Source organism: Somniosus microcephalus, chromosome 10 (assembly GCF_052327205.1).
Source record: "Somniosus microcephalus isolate GS21.2 chromosome 10, FLI_Smic_1.0, whole genome shotgun sequence".
NCBI classification, from domain to species: Eukaryota; Metazoa; Chordata; class Chondrichthyes; order Squaliformes; family Somniosidae; genus Somniosus; species Somniosus microcephalus.
The window spans coordinates 5,493,909-5,507,741 of record NC_140996.1 but is presented as its reverse complement, the minus strand read 5'-3'; the positions used below and the strand labels follow the sequence as shown (position 1 = coordinate 5,507,741).

The 13,833-nt window shown below is 48.1% G+C and overlaps 1 protein-coding gene across 1 annotated transcript in view; it reads left to right on the top strand.

Moving 5' to 3' along the window:
- The first annotated feature begins 2,450 nt into the window (after positions 1 to 2,450).
- LOC147111400 (growth arrest-specific protein 6-like) overlaps positions 2,451 to 13,833 on the top strand; it is a 73,768-nt gene continuing 62,385 nt past the window's right edge. The window contains exons 1-2 of the mRNA XM_085998361.1: positions 2,451 to 2,637; positions 2,770 to 2,927. Of these exons, the coding sequence (XP_085854487.1) occupies positions 2,586 to 2,637; positions 2,770 to 2,927 (210 nt within the window). The 5' untranslated portion in view covers positions 2,451 to 2,585. The remainder of the gene's footprint in view (positions 2,638 to 2,769; positions 2,928 to 13,833) is intronic.

Genomic DNA, 13,833 nt, shown 5'->3' with positions numbered 1-13,833 from the left:
AGGACGATATAGATGGGTTGGTCAGATGGGCGGAACAGTGGCAAATGGAATTTAACCCGGAAAAGTGCGAGGTGATGCACTTTGGGGGGACTAACAAGGCAAAGGAATACACAATGAATGGAAAGACCCTAGGCAAGACGGAGGGTCAGAGGGATCTGGGTGTGCAAGTACACAGATCCCTGAAGGCGGCGGAACAGGTGGATAAGGTGGTAAAAAAGGCATATGGGATACTTGCCTTCATTAGCCGAGGCATTGAATATAAGAGCAAGGAGGTTATGATGGAGCTGTATAAAACACTGGTTAGGCCACAGCTGGAATATTGTGTGCAGTTCTGGTCGCCACACTACAGGAAGGATGTGATCGTGTTAGAGAGGGTGCAGAGGAGGTTCACCAGGATGTTACCAGGGCTGGAGCGCTTCAGCTATGAAGAGAGACTGGGCAGGTTGGGTTTGTTTTCCTTGGAGCTGAGGAGGCTGAGGGGGGACATGATTGAGGTGTACAAAATTATGAGGGGCATAGATAGGATGGATGCTGAGGAGCTTTTTCCCTTAGTAGAGGGGTCAATAACTAGGGGGCATAGATTCAAGGTAAAGGGCGGGAGGTTTAGAGGGGATTTGAGAAAGAACTTTTTCACCCAGAGGGTGGTTGGAGTCTGGAACTCACTGCCTGAAAGGGTTGTGGAGGCAGAAACCCTCACAACATTTAAGAAGCATTTGGATGTGCACTTGAAATGCCATAGCATACAAGGCTACGGGCCAAATGCTGGAATATGGGATTAGATTAGACAGGGCTTGATGGCCGGCGCGGACACGATGGGCCGAAGGGCCTCTATCCGTGCTGTATTACTCTATGACTCTATGACTCTAACCTGGATCTGCTGGAGTCATTCTGCCAGACCTGGGCCCTGACAATAAATCCCCCAAAAACCAAAGTCCTTGTGTTCCAGCAAAGATCCAGACATCAGGGACCCAAAATAAATTTCACACTAGGAACAACCAAAATTGAACAAACCACTAACTACACATACTTGGGCTTAAAAATCAGTTCTACGGGAAATTTTTCATCTGGCTGTGAATGAACTGAAAGAGAAAGCAAGAAGGGCTTTCTATGCCATTAAAAAATCAATCCAAATAGAAATTCCAATTGGCATTTGGCTCAAAATTTTTAAATCAGTAATTGAACCAATTGCACTCTATGGCAGTGAGGTGTGGGGACCGCTAACACAACAAGAATTTGCAAAATGGGACAAACACCCAATTGAGATCCTACATGCAGAATTCTGTAAAAGTATCCTCCGGACTCAAAGGAAAACCGTAAACAATGCATGCAGGGCAGAACTAGGCCAATATCCATTAATAATCACTGTCCAAAAAAGAGCCAACAAATTTTGGAAACACCTAAAAATGAGCAACCCCCACTGCTATCATTACGAAGCCCTGAAATGCCAAGAGAGGACCATAAAGAAGAATACCCTCAGTCAACTAGTCCTGGGACTCAGTGAAGTAACCACTAACACTACTAACAATAACCAGCCCCAGGACAGTGACAGCGTAACACAAAGAATTCGACCCAACACAATCGTCACTAAGCAAAAGGAAAAATATCTGTCATATTGGGCAGAAACAACAAAAACCCAAAACAAACTCAATTGCTACTTGGCCCTAAACAGACAATACAGCATGGCTGATTACCTGACCATGGTAAAGGACAGCAAACTGAGAAAAACCTTGACAATGTACAGACTTAGTGAACATAGCCTGGCGATCGAAAAAGGTAGACACAGGCAGACCCGGCTACCAAGAGAGGACAGGATATGCTCTCACTGCAGTCAGGGAGTGGTGGAGACAGAGATGCACTTCCTCACAGCTTGTAGAAAATATCAGGGCATAAGGGAGAATTTCTACCCAAAATTCACAAAAATATGCCCGGAATTCAGAAATTTGAATGACGACCAAAAACTCCCATACCTACTAGGGGAAGAGAGAAATTGTGTAACCCTAGCGGCACACTATGTTACAGCTTGCCATAAACAGAGGGACAACCACTAAATATAAGAAAAGAGTGTATACAAATTATATGAATGTATATTTATACACTCAGGGATATATCTGTTTATACACTGTATGTATAGATCTGTATTTTTTGTGTTCAACCATGAATGTTTTTCGATGCTTTGGCAACATAAGATGTACCTTGTCATGCCAATAAAGCGATTTGAATTGAATTGAATTGGATGGTTTGGGGGAGGGTTGGGGAGGGGGAGGGGTGATAATTGTGCCGAATCTCACCCCAGGTAAATGAGTGGAGTCTCTGTGAAGAAGCCCCCTCAGTTGTCAGGGTAACTGAGGAAGTGGTCAGGCCAGATCCTCAGAACAAAGAGCGAGCAATCTGCTGGGCAATCTCAGGCAGGCTCTGAACATGTGCAGTGAGATTTGCTCTGGGGAGGTGCAGTGGGTGTTGCAATCCCTCCCTCGCCAGGGTTAAAGTGGGAATGAATGTGGATGTTGTAATGCTTGTTTAGTGCATTCACCACTTGGCAGCTGGTGCAGGCTGAGGGAGGCAGAGCCGAGACAATCCGACACAAGATGCTGGCCATCCTGGTCCTGCTGTTCCTCGCCACCCCGCAGTCCTGGCAGTGTAAGGCAGCTCTTCGACTGGGGGAGTCGCCCCTCACTCTCTCGCTCTCTCTGTCTCTCATCTCTTTCTCTCTCTCTCTCACTTTTTCTTTCTCTCACTCTCTCATCCCTCTCTCTCTCTCTCTCTCTACAGTCGTGTCCCGCAGAGCCGCCTCCAGCTTCCTCGGTCGGATCAAACGGGCCAACCACGTCTTCGAGGAGACCAAGCAGGGCCACTTGGAGCGGGAGTGTGTGGAGGAATTCTGCAACAAGGAGGAGGCCAGGGAAGTCTTCGAGAACGACCCAGAGACGGTAGAGAATGTGCTGCTCCCTCTGTGCCCTGCGGCCAGGAGTTGGCCAGATCAGGAGGGAGTCTTTCTCCATCTTTTGATTCCAGCCCTGCAGTGTGTCTGTGTGTGTGTCTGTGTGTCTATGTCTGTGTGTGTGTGTCTGTGTCTGTGTGTCTATGTGTGTGTGTGTGTCTGTGTGTCTATGTGTGTGTGTCTGTGTGTGTGTCTGTGTGTCTGTGTGTGTGTGTGTGTCTGTGTGTCTATGTGTGTGTGTCTGTGTGTGTGTGTGTGTGTGTCTGTGTGTGTGTCTATGTGTGTGTGTCTCTGTGTCTGTGTGTGTCTATGTCTGTGTGTGTGTGTCTGTGTGTCTGTGTGTGTGTCTGTGTCTCTGTGTCTGTGTGTGTGTGTCTCTGTGTCTGTGTGGATATAAAGTGAGGTTTGTGGGAAGAGGTGTAGAGTATTTGGGGCACCAGAGCCCTGGCTCTCAGCCTGATCTACAGGATCTGTAAAGGGGGAAAGTGCCCAGTGTTCTGTTTGAGATGTTGAATGAGTGAGAGATGCTGCACTAGTGGCCGGGGAGGTGTCAGTAATCTGTCCCTGACACGGTCAATCTCCTGGTGTCTGCGACTCAGCATTCCTTTACTTGCTGATTTACACTCCAAGCTTTCTGGATGTTATTACAGAAAGCTGTGCTTTTTGTTGTTCGGTGCAAGCAGTTACATGTCAGATAACGTGAGTGTGTCGAGCTCAGTTTGTCACTGATGTGTTCCGCGAGTCAAGGCCACAGAATAAGGCGTCTTTTAAACAGATCCCTAATTGAGGAAAAGTTGAGAGTGAGATTTCTTAGCAAACATCATTATTTTATCTGAAACACGTTGCTACTTTGCAGTGCTTCTGTCAGCAAGCTAGGGTTTGAGTCGAGCCCAGCTAAATATCCGTCTCCCTGCACCCATTAGATTTCTAAATCCCAGCTGCTAAAACAAACAGTAATTACAGTAATAAGAAGGCCACGAAGGGTTGCAGTGCTGCAGCTAACATCAGCCCTCAGTTACAAGAGCAAACGCTGGAACTTTTTACTTTTAATTAAAATTGTTTCTGCTCTTTAATTAACCGGAGGCTGCTTTAGCTGAACAATTAGACTGTGTGCCCTGAGGAATATAAGAACAGGAGGAGGCCATTCAGCCCCTCCAGCCTGTTCCGCCATTCAATGAGATCACGGCTGCTCTGTATCCCTAACTCCATCCACCCGTCTTGGCTCCGTAACCCTTAATACCCTTGGCTAACAAAAATCTATGGATCTGGGATTGAAGATGATTAACTGAGCTGGAATCTGCTGCTCTTTGTGGGAGAGAGTTCCACACTTCCACCACCCTTTGTGTGAAGTGTTTCCTTAAAGGGGCAATTCAGTCTCTGCAGAATTGTGCATCATGTGGTATAATAGGCCTGTTCCTATTGGGCAGCGTACCCTCTGCCCTGCCCTGAGTAACACCGTGGAGGGACCCACCATCGGAATCTGCTAATATAACCTCCAGTGGTGCTGCCGCCGATAAGTTAGACAATGCCCCATTTTACCGTCGCACGTCTGTCATGCTTCAAAGTGTCACAACAACTCGCATCTATGTAGCGCCTTTAATGTCGAAAGAAAACGCCCCAAGGCACTTCACAGAGGCGTAAAAAGGAAAGAAAGACTTGCATTTCTATAGCACCTTTCACGACCACGGACGTCTCAAAGCTCTTTACAGTCAATGAAGTACTTTTGAAGTGTCGTCACTGTTGTAATGTAGGAAACGCAGCAGCCAATTTACGCACAGCAAGCTCCCACAAACAGCAATGTGATAATGACCAGATAATCTGTTTTTATTATGTTGGTTGAGGGATAAATATTGGGCAGGACACCGGGGAGAACTCCCCTGCTCTTCTTCAAAATAGGGCCATGGGATCTTTTACGTCCTGAGAGAGCAGACGGGTCCTCAGTTTCTCATCTCATCCGAAAGACGGTACCTCTGACAGTGCTGCACTCCCTCAGTACTGCCCCTCCGACAGTGCAGCCCTCCCTCAGTACTGCCCCTCCGACAGTGTGGCGCTCCCTCAGTACTGCCCCTCTGACAGTGCGGCGCTCCCTCAGTACTGCCCCTCCGACAGTGCGGCGCTCCCTCAGTACTGCCATCCGACAGTGCGGAGCTCCCTCAGTACGGCCCCTCCGACAGTGCGGAGCTTCCTCAGTACTGTCCCTCCGACAGTGCGGTGCTCCCTCAGTACTGCCCCTCCAACAGTGCGGAGCTCCCTCAGTACTGTCCCTCTGACAGTGCAGCGCTCCCTCAGTACTGCCCCTCCGACAGTGCGGCGCTCCCTCAGTACTGCCCCTCCAACAGTGCGGAGCTCCCTCAGTACTGTCCCTCTGACAGTGCAGCGCTCCCTCAGTACTGCCCCTCCGACAGTGCGGAGCTCCCTCAGTACTGTCCCTCTGACAGTGCAGCGCTCCCTCAGTACTGCCCCTCCGACAGTGCAGCGCTCCCTCAGTACTGCCCCTCCGACAGTGCAGCGCTCCCTCAGTACTGCCCCTCCGACAGTGCAGCGCTCCCTCAGTACTGCACTGGAGTGTCGGCCTGGATTTATTTGCTAAGGGAAACGATGGGCGCTGAGCCAGAGAAGCAGACATTAGGAGTGGTGACCGAAAGCTTGGTCGAAGAAGTGGCTTTCAAGGAGGAGGGAGAGGTGAAAGGGTTTAGGGAGGGAATTCCAGAGCTTGAGGCCGATGAATGCATGGCGGCCAATGGTGTTATGACAGACGGGAGGAGGGGAATGCGCAGGAGGCCAGAAGCAGTGGAACAGAGAGTTCAAGGTTTGTGGTAGGAGGAAGACAGCTTGACATTTCATCTTGGGCTCTGGTGACCTCGAGCCTGAAATTTACAACAAATTTGGGTGTCACGGGGAAGGTCGGCATTTCTTGAACAATCTCTGTTTTAATGTAACTGGATGGTGAGCTCGGCCACTTCAGAGGACAGTTAAGAGTCAACGATATTTGTGTGGGACTGGAGTCACCTATAGGCCCAGACCGGGTAAACATAGAAACATAGAAGATAGGAGCAGGAGTAGGCCATTCGGCCCCTCGAGCCTGTTCCGCCATTTAATGAGATCATGGCTGATCATCCAAATTCAGTACCCTGTCCCTGCCTTCTCCCCATATCCCTTGATCCCTTTAGCCTCAAGAAATATATCCAACTCTTTCTTGAATATATTTAATGAACTGGCCTCCACCGCCCTCTGTGGCAGAGAATTCCACAGGTTCACCACTCTCTGGGTGAAGAAATTCCTCCTCATTTCAGTCCTAAATGGCCTACCCCTTATCCTTAGACTATGACCCCTGGTTCTGGACTCCCCGGCCATCAGAAACATCCTTTCTGCATCTAGTTTGTCCAGACCTGACAGAATTTTATAGGTTTCGATGAGATCCCCTCTCAATCTTCTAAACTCCAGTGAGTATAAGCCCAATTGACACAATCTCTCCTCGTACGTCATTCCTGCCATCCCAGGTATCAGTCTGGTGAATCTTCGCTGAACTCCCTCCATGGCAAGAACATCCTTCCTGAGATAAGGTGACCAAAAGTGCACACCATACTCAAGGTGCGGTCTCACCAAGGCCCTGTACAACTGCAGCAAGACATCCTTGTTCCTGTACTCGAACCCTCTCGCTACGAAGGCCAACATACCATTTGCCTTCTTAACCGCCTGCTGCACCTGCATGCTTACCTTCAGCGACTGGTGCACAAGAACACCCAGGTCTCTTTGCACTTCCCCTTCTCCCAATCTATTGCCATTCAAATAATAATCTGCCTTCCTGTTTTTGCCACCAAAGTGGATAACCTCGCATTTATCCACATTATAGTGCATTTGCCATGTTTCTGCCCAATCACCCAACCTGTCCAAGACGGCGGGTTTCCTTCCCTAAAGGACGACAGTGAAACAGTTGGGTCTTTAATGACAATCCGACAGCTTCATGGTCGCTTTTACTGGCACCAGCTTTTTATTTCAAAATTTTTCAAAAAATTAACTTTTGACAAGGTCCCACATGGCAGACTGGTCAGAAAAGTAAAAGCCCATGGGATCCAAGGGAAAGTGGCAAGTTGGATCCAAAATTGGCTCAGTGGCAGGAAGCAAGGGGTAATGATGGACGAGTGTTTTTATGACTAGAAGGCTGTTTCCAGTGGGATTCCGCAGGGCTCAGTACTGGGTCCCTTGCTTTTTGTGGTATAGATCAATGATTTAGACTTCAATGTAGGGGGCATGATTAAGAAGTTTGCAGATGATACAAAAATTGTCCGTCTGGTTGATAGTGAGGAAGAAAGCTGCAGACTTATTAGTCCAGTGACGTTACCACTACACTACGTACTAATACAAAAGCAAAATACTGCGGATGCTGGAAATCTGAAATAACAACAGAAAGTGCAGTTCAGGCAGCATCGAGGAGAGAGAAACAGTCAACATTTCAGGTCGAGCCCTTCGTCAGAACTGGAAAAGGTTCGGGAGGAGAGATTTTAAAGCAGGGGCAGGGAGGAGGGGAGGAAAGAACAAAGGGAAGGTCTGTGATAGGATGGAAGGCAGGGGAAACTGACTGACAAAAGGGATGATGGTGCAAGGGTGAGCCAGTGGATGTGGTGTATTTGGATTTCCAGAAGGCATTCGATAAGGTGCCACATAAAAGGTTACTGCATAAGATAAGAGCTCATGGAGTTGGGGGTAATATATTAGCATGGATAGAGAATTGACTAACTAACAGAAAGCAGAGAGTTGGGATAAATGGGTCATTTTCCGGTTGGCAAACGGTAACTAGTGGGGTTCCACAGGGATCAGTGCTGGGGCCTCAACTATTTACAGTCTACATTAATAACTTGGATGAAGGGACAGAGTGTACTTGTAGCCAAGTTTACGGATGATACAAAGATGGGTGGGAAAGCAAGTTGTGCAGAGGACTCAAAGAATCTGCAAAGGGATATAGACAGGCTAAGTGAGTGGGCAAACATTTGGCAGATGGAGTATAATGTGGGAAAGTGCAAGGTTATCCACTTTGGCAGGAAAAATAAAAAAGCAAACTATTATTTAAATGGAGAGAGATTACAAAATGCTACAGTTCAGAGGGACCTCGGGGTCCTTGTGCATGAAACACAAAAAGTTAGCATGCAGGTACAGCAAATAATCAAAAAGGCAAATGGAATGTTGGCCTTTATTGCAGGGGGGATTGGAGTATAAAAGTAGGGAAGTCTTGCTACAACTGTACAGGGCGCTGGTGAGACCACACCTGGAGTACTGCGTACAGTTTTGGTCTCCTTATTTAAGGAGGGATATACTTGCATTGGAGGCAGTTCAGAGACGATTCAAGAGGTTAATTCCAGAGATGAGGGGATTGACTTATGAAGAAAGGTTGAGCAGGCTGGGCCTATACTCATTGGAATTTAGAAGAATGAGAGGTGATCTTATTGACACATATAAGATACTGAGGGGGCTCGACAGGGTAGATGCAGAGAGGATGTTTCCCCTCGTGGGGAAATCTAGAACTCGGGGGCACAGTCTCAGAATAAAGGGTCGCCCTTTTAGAGCTGAGATGAGGAGGAATTTCTTCTCTCAGAGGGTCGTAAATCTGTGGAATTCTCTGCCCCAGAGAGCCGTGGAGGCTGGGTCATTAAATACATTTAAGGTGGAGATAGACAGATTTTTGCAAGATAAGGGAGTGAAGGGGTATGGGGAGCGGGCGGGGAAGTGGCTTTGAGCCCAAGATCAGCCATGATCTCATTGAATGGCAGAGCAGGCTCGAGGGGCCAAGTGGCCTATTCCTGCTCCTATTTCTTATGTTCTTATGCAAGGCAAAAGGACAGGTAATGGGACAAGTTAAGAAACAAAAGATGGCTCTAGATGAGGTGTGAATGATGATGGCAGCAACACTAACAGCTACCGTGTGAGGAAACAAGAGAGAAAACAAAAAAATATAAAGAAATACAGGGGCCAATTTATAGTCTGAAATTGTTGAACTCGATGTTGAGTCCAGAAGGCTGTAAAGTGCCTAATCGAAAGATGAGGTGCTGTTCCTCGAGCTTACATTGAGCTTCATTGGAACAATGCAATAGGCCGAGGACAGAGAGATCAGAGTGGGAGTGGAGCGGAGAATTAAAGTGACAGGCGACCGGAAGCTCGGGGTCACGCTCGTGGACTGAGCGGAGGTGTTCCGCAAAGCGGTCACCCTATTTGTGTTTGGTCTCCCCAATGTAGAGGAGACCGCATCGTGAGCAGCGAATACAGTATACTAGATTGCAAGAAGTACAAGTAAATCACTGTTTCACCTCGAAGGGGTGTTTGGGGCCCTGGACAGTGGGAAGGGAGGAGGTAAAAGGGCAGGTGTTGCTTCTCCTGCGCTTGCACGGGAAGGTGCCATGGGGAGGGGAGGGGATGTTGGGGGTGATAGCGGAGTGGACCAGGGTGTCGCGGAGGGAGCGGTCCCTACGGAATGCTGAAAGGGGAGGTGAGGGGAAGATGTGTTTGGTGGTGGGATCACGCTGGAGGTGGCGGAAATGGCGGAGGATGATCTGTTGAATGTGGAGGCTGGTGGGGTGAAAGGTGAGGACAAGGGGAACCCTATCGTGGTTCTGGGAGGGAGGGGAAGGGGTGAGGGCAGAAGTGCAGGAAATGGAACGGACACGGTCAAGGGCCGTGCCAACCACAGTAATGGTGAATCCTCGGTTGACGAAAAAGGAAGACATGTTGGAAGCACCGGTGTGGAAGGTGACATCGTCGGAGCAGATGCAGCGGAGATGGAGGAACTGGGAGAATGGAATAGAGTCCTTACAGGAAGCCGGGTGGGAGGAAGTGTAGTCCAGGTAGCTGTGGGAGTCAGTGGGCGTGCAGTGAATGTTTGTCAATAACCTATCCCCAGAGATGGAGACAGAGAAGTCGAGGAAGGGAAGGGAAGAGTCGGAGATGGATCATGTGAAGGTGAGGGAAGGGTGGAAATTGGAAGCAAAGTTGATGAAATTTTCCAATTTGAGGCGAGAGCAGGAAACAGCACCAATTCAGTCTTCAAAGTGCCAGTAAAAGAGGTGAGGGAGGGGACCCGAGTAGGACTGGAACAAAAAAAATTCCACATGTCCCACGAAAAGGCAGGCATAGCTAGGGCCCATGCGAGTTCCCATAGCAACACCTTTTATTTGGAGAAAGTGAGTGGAGTCAAAGGAGAAGTTGTTCAACGTGAGAACAAGTTCAGCCAGGCGGAGGAGGGTGGTGGTGGATGGGGACTGGTCGGGCCTCTGTTCAAGGAAGAAGCGGAGCATCCTCAGGCCATCCTGGTGGGGGATAGAGGTGTAGAGGGATTGTACGTCCATGGTGAAAAGGAGGCAGCTGGGGCCAGGAAACTGGAAACTGTTAAAGTGGCGGAGGGCGGCGGAAGAGTGGTGTTAAGTCTGTGAGTTGTTCAAGTAATTAATACTCAGACTTAATCAGTAACAATAAAACAGGTCTTTACTGGTTGGAGGTAGGGACTACACTGAATACAAGATTACTGCACAGTGCTTATATACTGGTGTGTTCACCCCCGGTATTACGTCTACAGCAGCCTGAGAAAGTAGTACATCTCTCAAGGTGGAACAGGCTTAAGCTCTCTTAAGGTGGAACAGGTTACATACACAACACTCCTCCCTTCTTAGCTTTATAGTCACCCCCCCATTTAACATAACGTAATAACATATATACATATATAACTTCATGTTTAACGTAACATACCACAGATTCAGTCTCTGCGGAAAACAGTTCACAGATTCAATCTCTGTGGTGTAGTCGGTTCACGTTACTCATTCAATAGTCCTTTCATGGATTTAACAGCTTGAACTTCCGAACTGATTTGGCTCCGTTCGGAGGGACCACGTGTGTGATCTGGTAGAGGTGATAATGGTTCAGATGGGTCATCTTCTGTTTTTACTTTTCCTTTTCTGCTTCTTGGAGACTCTCTGGGCTCCATTGTCAGCTGCCACAGCTGCCAGCTGCATGCGCAGTTCCTCCTTCTCTTCCTCCTTTTTTCGTAGTAGAGCCACCTTCTCCCGATGTTCCGTAGACTTTCGGTGCTCCTCCATGATTTCTGTATGGTGGGAGTCGAAGTTACAAGTTGGGCAGGACAGGACATAGTAATATTCGGAGTCGTCCGACAGGTCAGCGAGAGGGTCTTCTATTTCCTCCATACCCAGCTGGACGTTAGCCAGCTCTTGTTCCAAATCCAGACATCTTTCCTGAAGAGACTTCTTCATGTGTACCTCTGCATCCAGCTTTTTCTGGGCTTTCAGCAAGTCGTTTACTAGTGACCTCATTTGTGATTTTAATACTTCAACTTCCTTTGGAGATTGATTGATCGGACTATGCAATCCCTCTACCGGAGCAGCTGTTTCAGCGGTCTGTTGTTCTACATTGACATGAGTCAGCGTACTTTTGGCATCCAATGGCTGCTCTGTTGCAGTCGTTTCAGTCTGTGTCGTCACATCAGCCATCTCAATGACTTTTGAGAGCTCCGAACCCTTTTCCTTTGAAGATCGCAGCTCGTGTTCAAGTTTTTCCCATTTCAGAGTCTTGTCCCTCAGCATATGAAGGAGTTGGCTGACCGTTAACTCTTCCGACACCAGATTATGGCACGCACCTTCAGAACCTGAATCAGCTTTGATTCGTTCGGCCTCCTCGCGCAGATGGTTGGTGTGCTCCTGCTCCATTTTCTCCATCAGTTGCTTCTGTTGCCTTTCCAGATTCTCCCACTCTGTAACAAAGAACTTTTTTATTTCATTCATCTCTTGCTCAAAACGGCGAATCATTTGTTCTAATTGCTGTTGTAGTTTGAAATGGAGTTGAGTTCGAGCCCAGTGTCCCTCAAGAATGTGCATATCAGTAGACTTGACAGACTCAGAATTCTCTGTTAAACTATGTTGTTGTTGCTCAGTGGAATTCTGTGCTGAAACTTTGTCTTTTGCACATGGGTTGGTCTTACCATCATCAGTTCTAGAGTCTGGGCTGATTATCTGCACCGAGTTCTCACTCTTTATGGCTTTTAGCGAATGCCAGTCCATATTTATGTTTCTAAACCACTCCCGGCCTAGTAGTGGTGGACCTCCCTCCGGTAGCACATATAAGTCCATTATTTGACTTCCTTCGCCCTTGTTGGCCACTGCAACCTTTATTGTCCCGATGGGGTACACTCTCTGCCCCGTGTAGGTTGTCAATATAATCTCCGTATCCTGTAGGGGAATATGTTGGAATAACCTTCTGTAATCTTTCTTATTCATGACCGACAATGCCGATCCAGTGTCCAATTCCATTTTTACTTGGACTCCTTCTATCTGAAGAGTAACCCAAATTGTCTGGAGGTCTGCACCCTTACCAACGTTGAGTACCCTTAAGCTAGCCAGTTCAGTACTGCTTAAGCCAGCCAGTTCATTACTGCTAGCGTCTGAATCGGACTCCTGTTCGGCCACCTTGTGTACTTTTGCGTATTTTCCTTGCGGTGACTTCTTGTTGCTGGTCTTCTTCCCTGACCTGCATACTCTAGCTATATGTCCAAGCCTACCACAAGTTCTACATTCTTGGTTTTTAAACCAACACTGGTTCTGATCATGCGTTGTCTTTCCACAACGATAACATTTGCCAGAACTCACACCCAATTTGTGTGCACTGAGCTCCGGTGACCGTAGCTGCATTACTGCCGTGCCTCTCGCTGCGGCTTCGTGTGCTGCTGCCATAGTGACCGCCTTCTCAAGCGTCAGCTCATTCTCCTCGAGCAGTCGCTTTTGTGTATCCTGTTTAAATAAACCACACACAAATTTGTCTCGTAGTGCATCTGTCAGTCCCGTTCCAAACTGGCAATATTTCGCTAATTTACGCAATTCCAGCAAATATTCAGCATTGCTTTCATGCTGTAGCTGCCTTCTGTCGTAAAATTTAAATCGTTCCGCTAGCATCAGCGGCGTGGGGTTTAGATGATCTTTCAGGACAGTAACAATCTCATCGAACGTCTTATCCGCCGGTTCATCTGGTGATAACAGGTGTTTCAATTGCTCGTATGTCTTCGCACCCATTAAATTTAATAATGTTAGTGCTTTATCAGCCTCACGAATTTTATTGGCCTTACAATAATTTTTAACTCGTTCAACATATATGGCCCAATCTTCGATGTCACTATCAAAGTTGCTAATATTCCCGTGTTTAGGCATTGTAGTACTTTATCAGATTTGCAATTTCTCAGATTTTTTTTTTTACTGCTATCCAAGATGGCGGCTTCCCGCTCTTGCCGTCGTCCTCCGCCCACAAAATGGCGGTTTTCCCGCGCTTGGCGGTCTTCACCCGTCCCCCGACGCCGTCTCCCTTCAGCCCCGAGTGCGGCCCTTATCTCCGCCGCGATCGATGGCCCGCGCTTTTCACCGCGGCTCTCGCGCCTTCAGTGTCTGCCGACGCTGCGCCTTTCAGCCCGAGTGCGGCCCTTATCAGGGATTTCGATCGATGGCCCTTATACCTCCGACTTCCCCCAGCCCTGTCTTTGCAGCCAACGCTGCTTGGCTTACCCACCACCGAGGTTGAAAAAGAAGCTGCAGGATGTCTTCTGTCCTCCAGTTTTCAGTCGCTGATGGAGGCTTCAGGGTCCTAATGCCTGTCGCTTCCAGTGGGGTGGTGAGATTTGAAACCTCTCTTCAACGTCCTGTCTGTGGACGAAGCCGCCGTGGAATAACTGCCGCAGGGTAAGAACCTGACTCGTCGCCAGTGTTAAGTCTGTGAGTTGTTCAAGTAATTAATACTCAGACTTAATCAGTAACAATAAAACAGGTCTTTACTGGTTGGAGGTAGGGACTACACTGAATACAAGATTACTGCACCGTGCTTATATACCGGTGTGTTCACCCCCGGTATTACGTCTACAG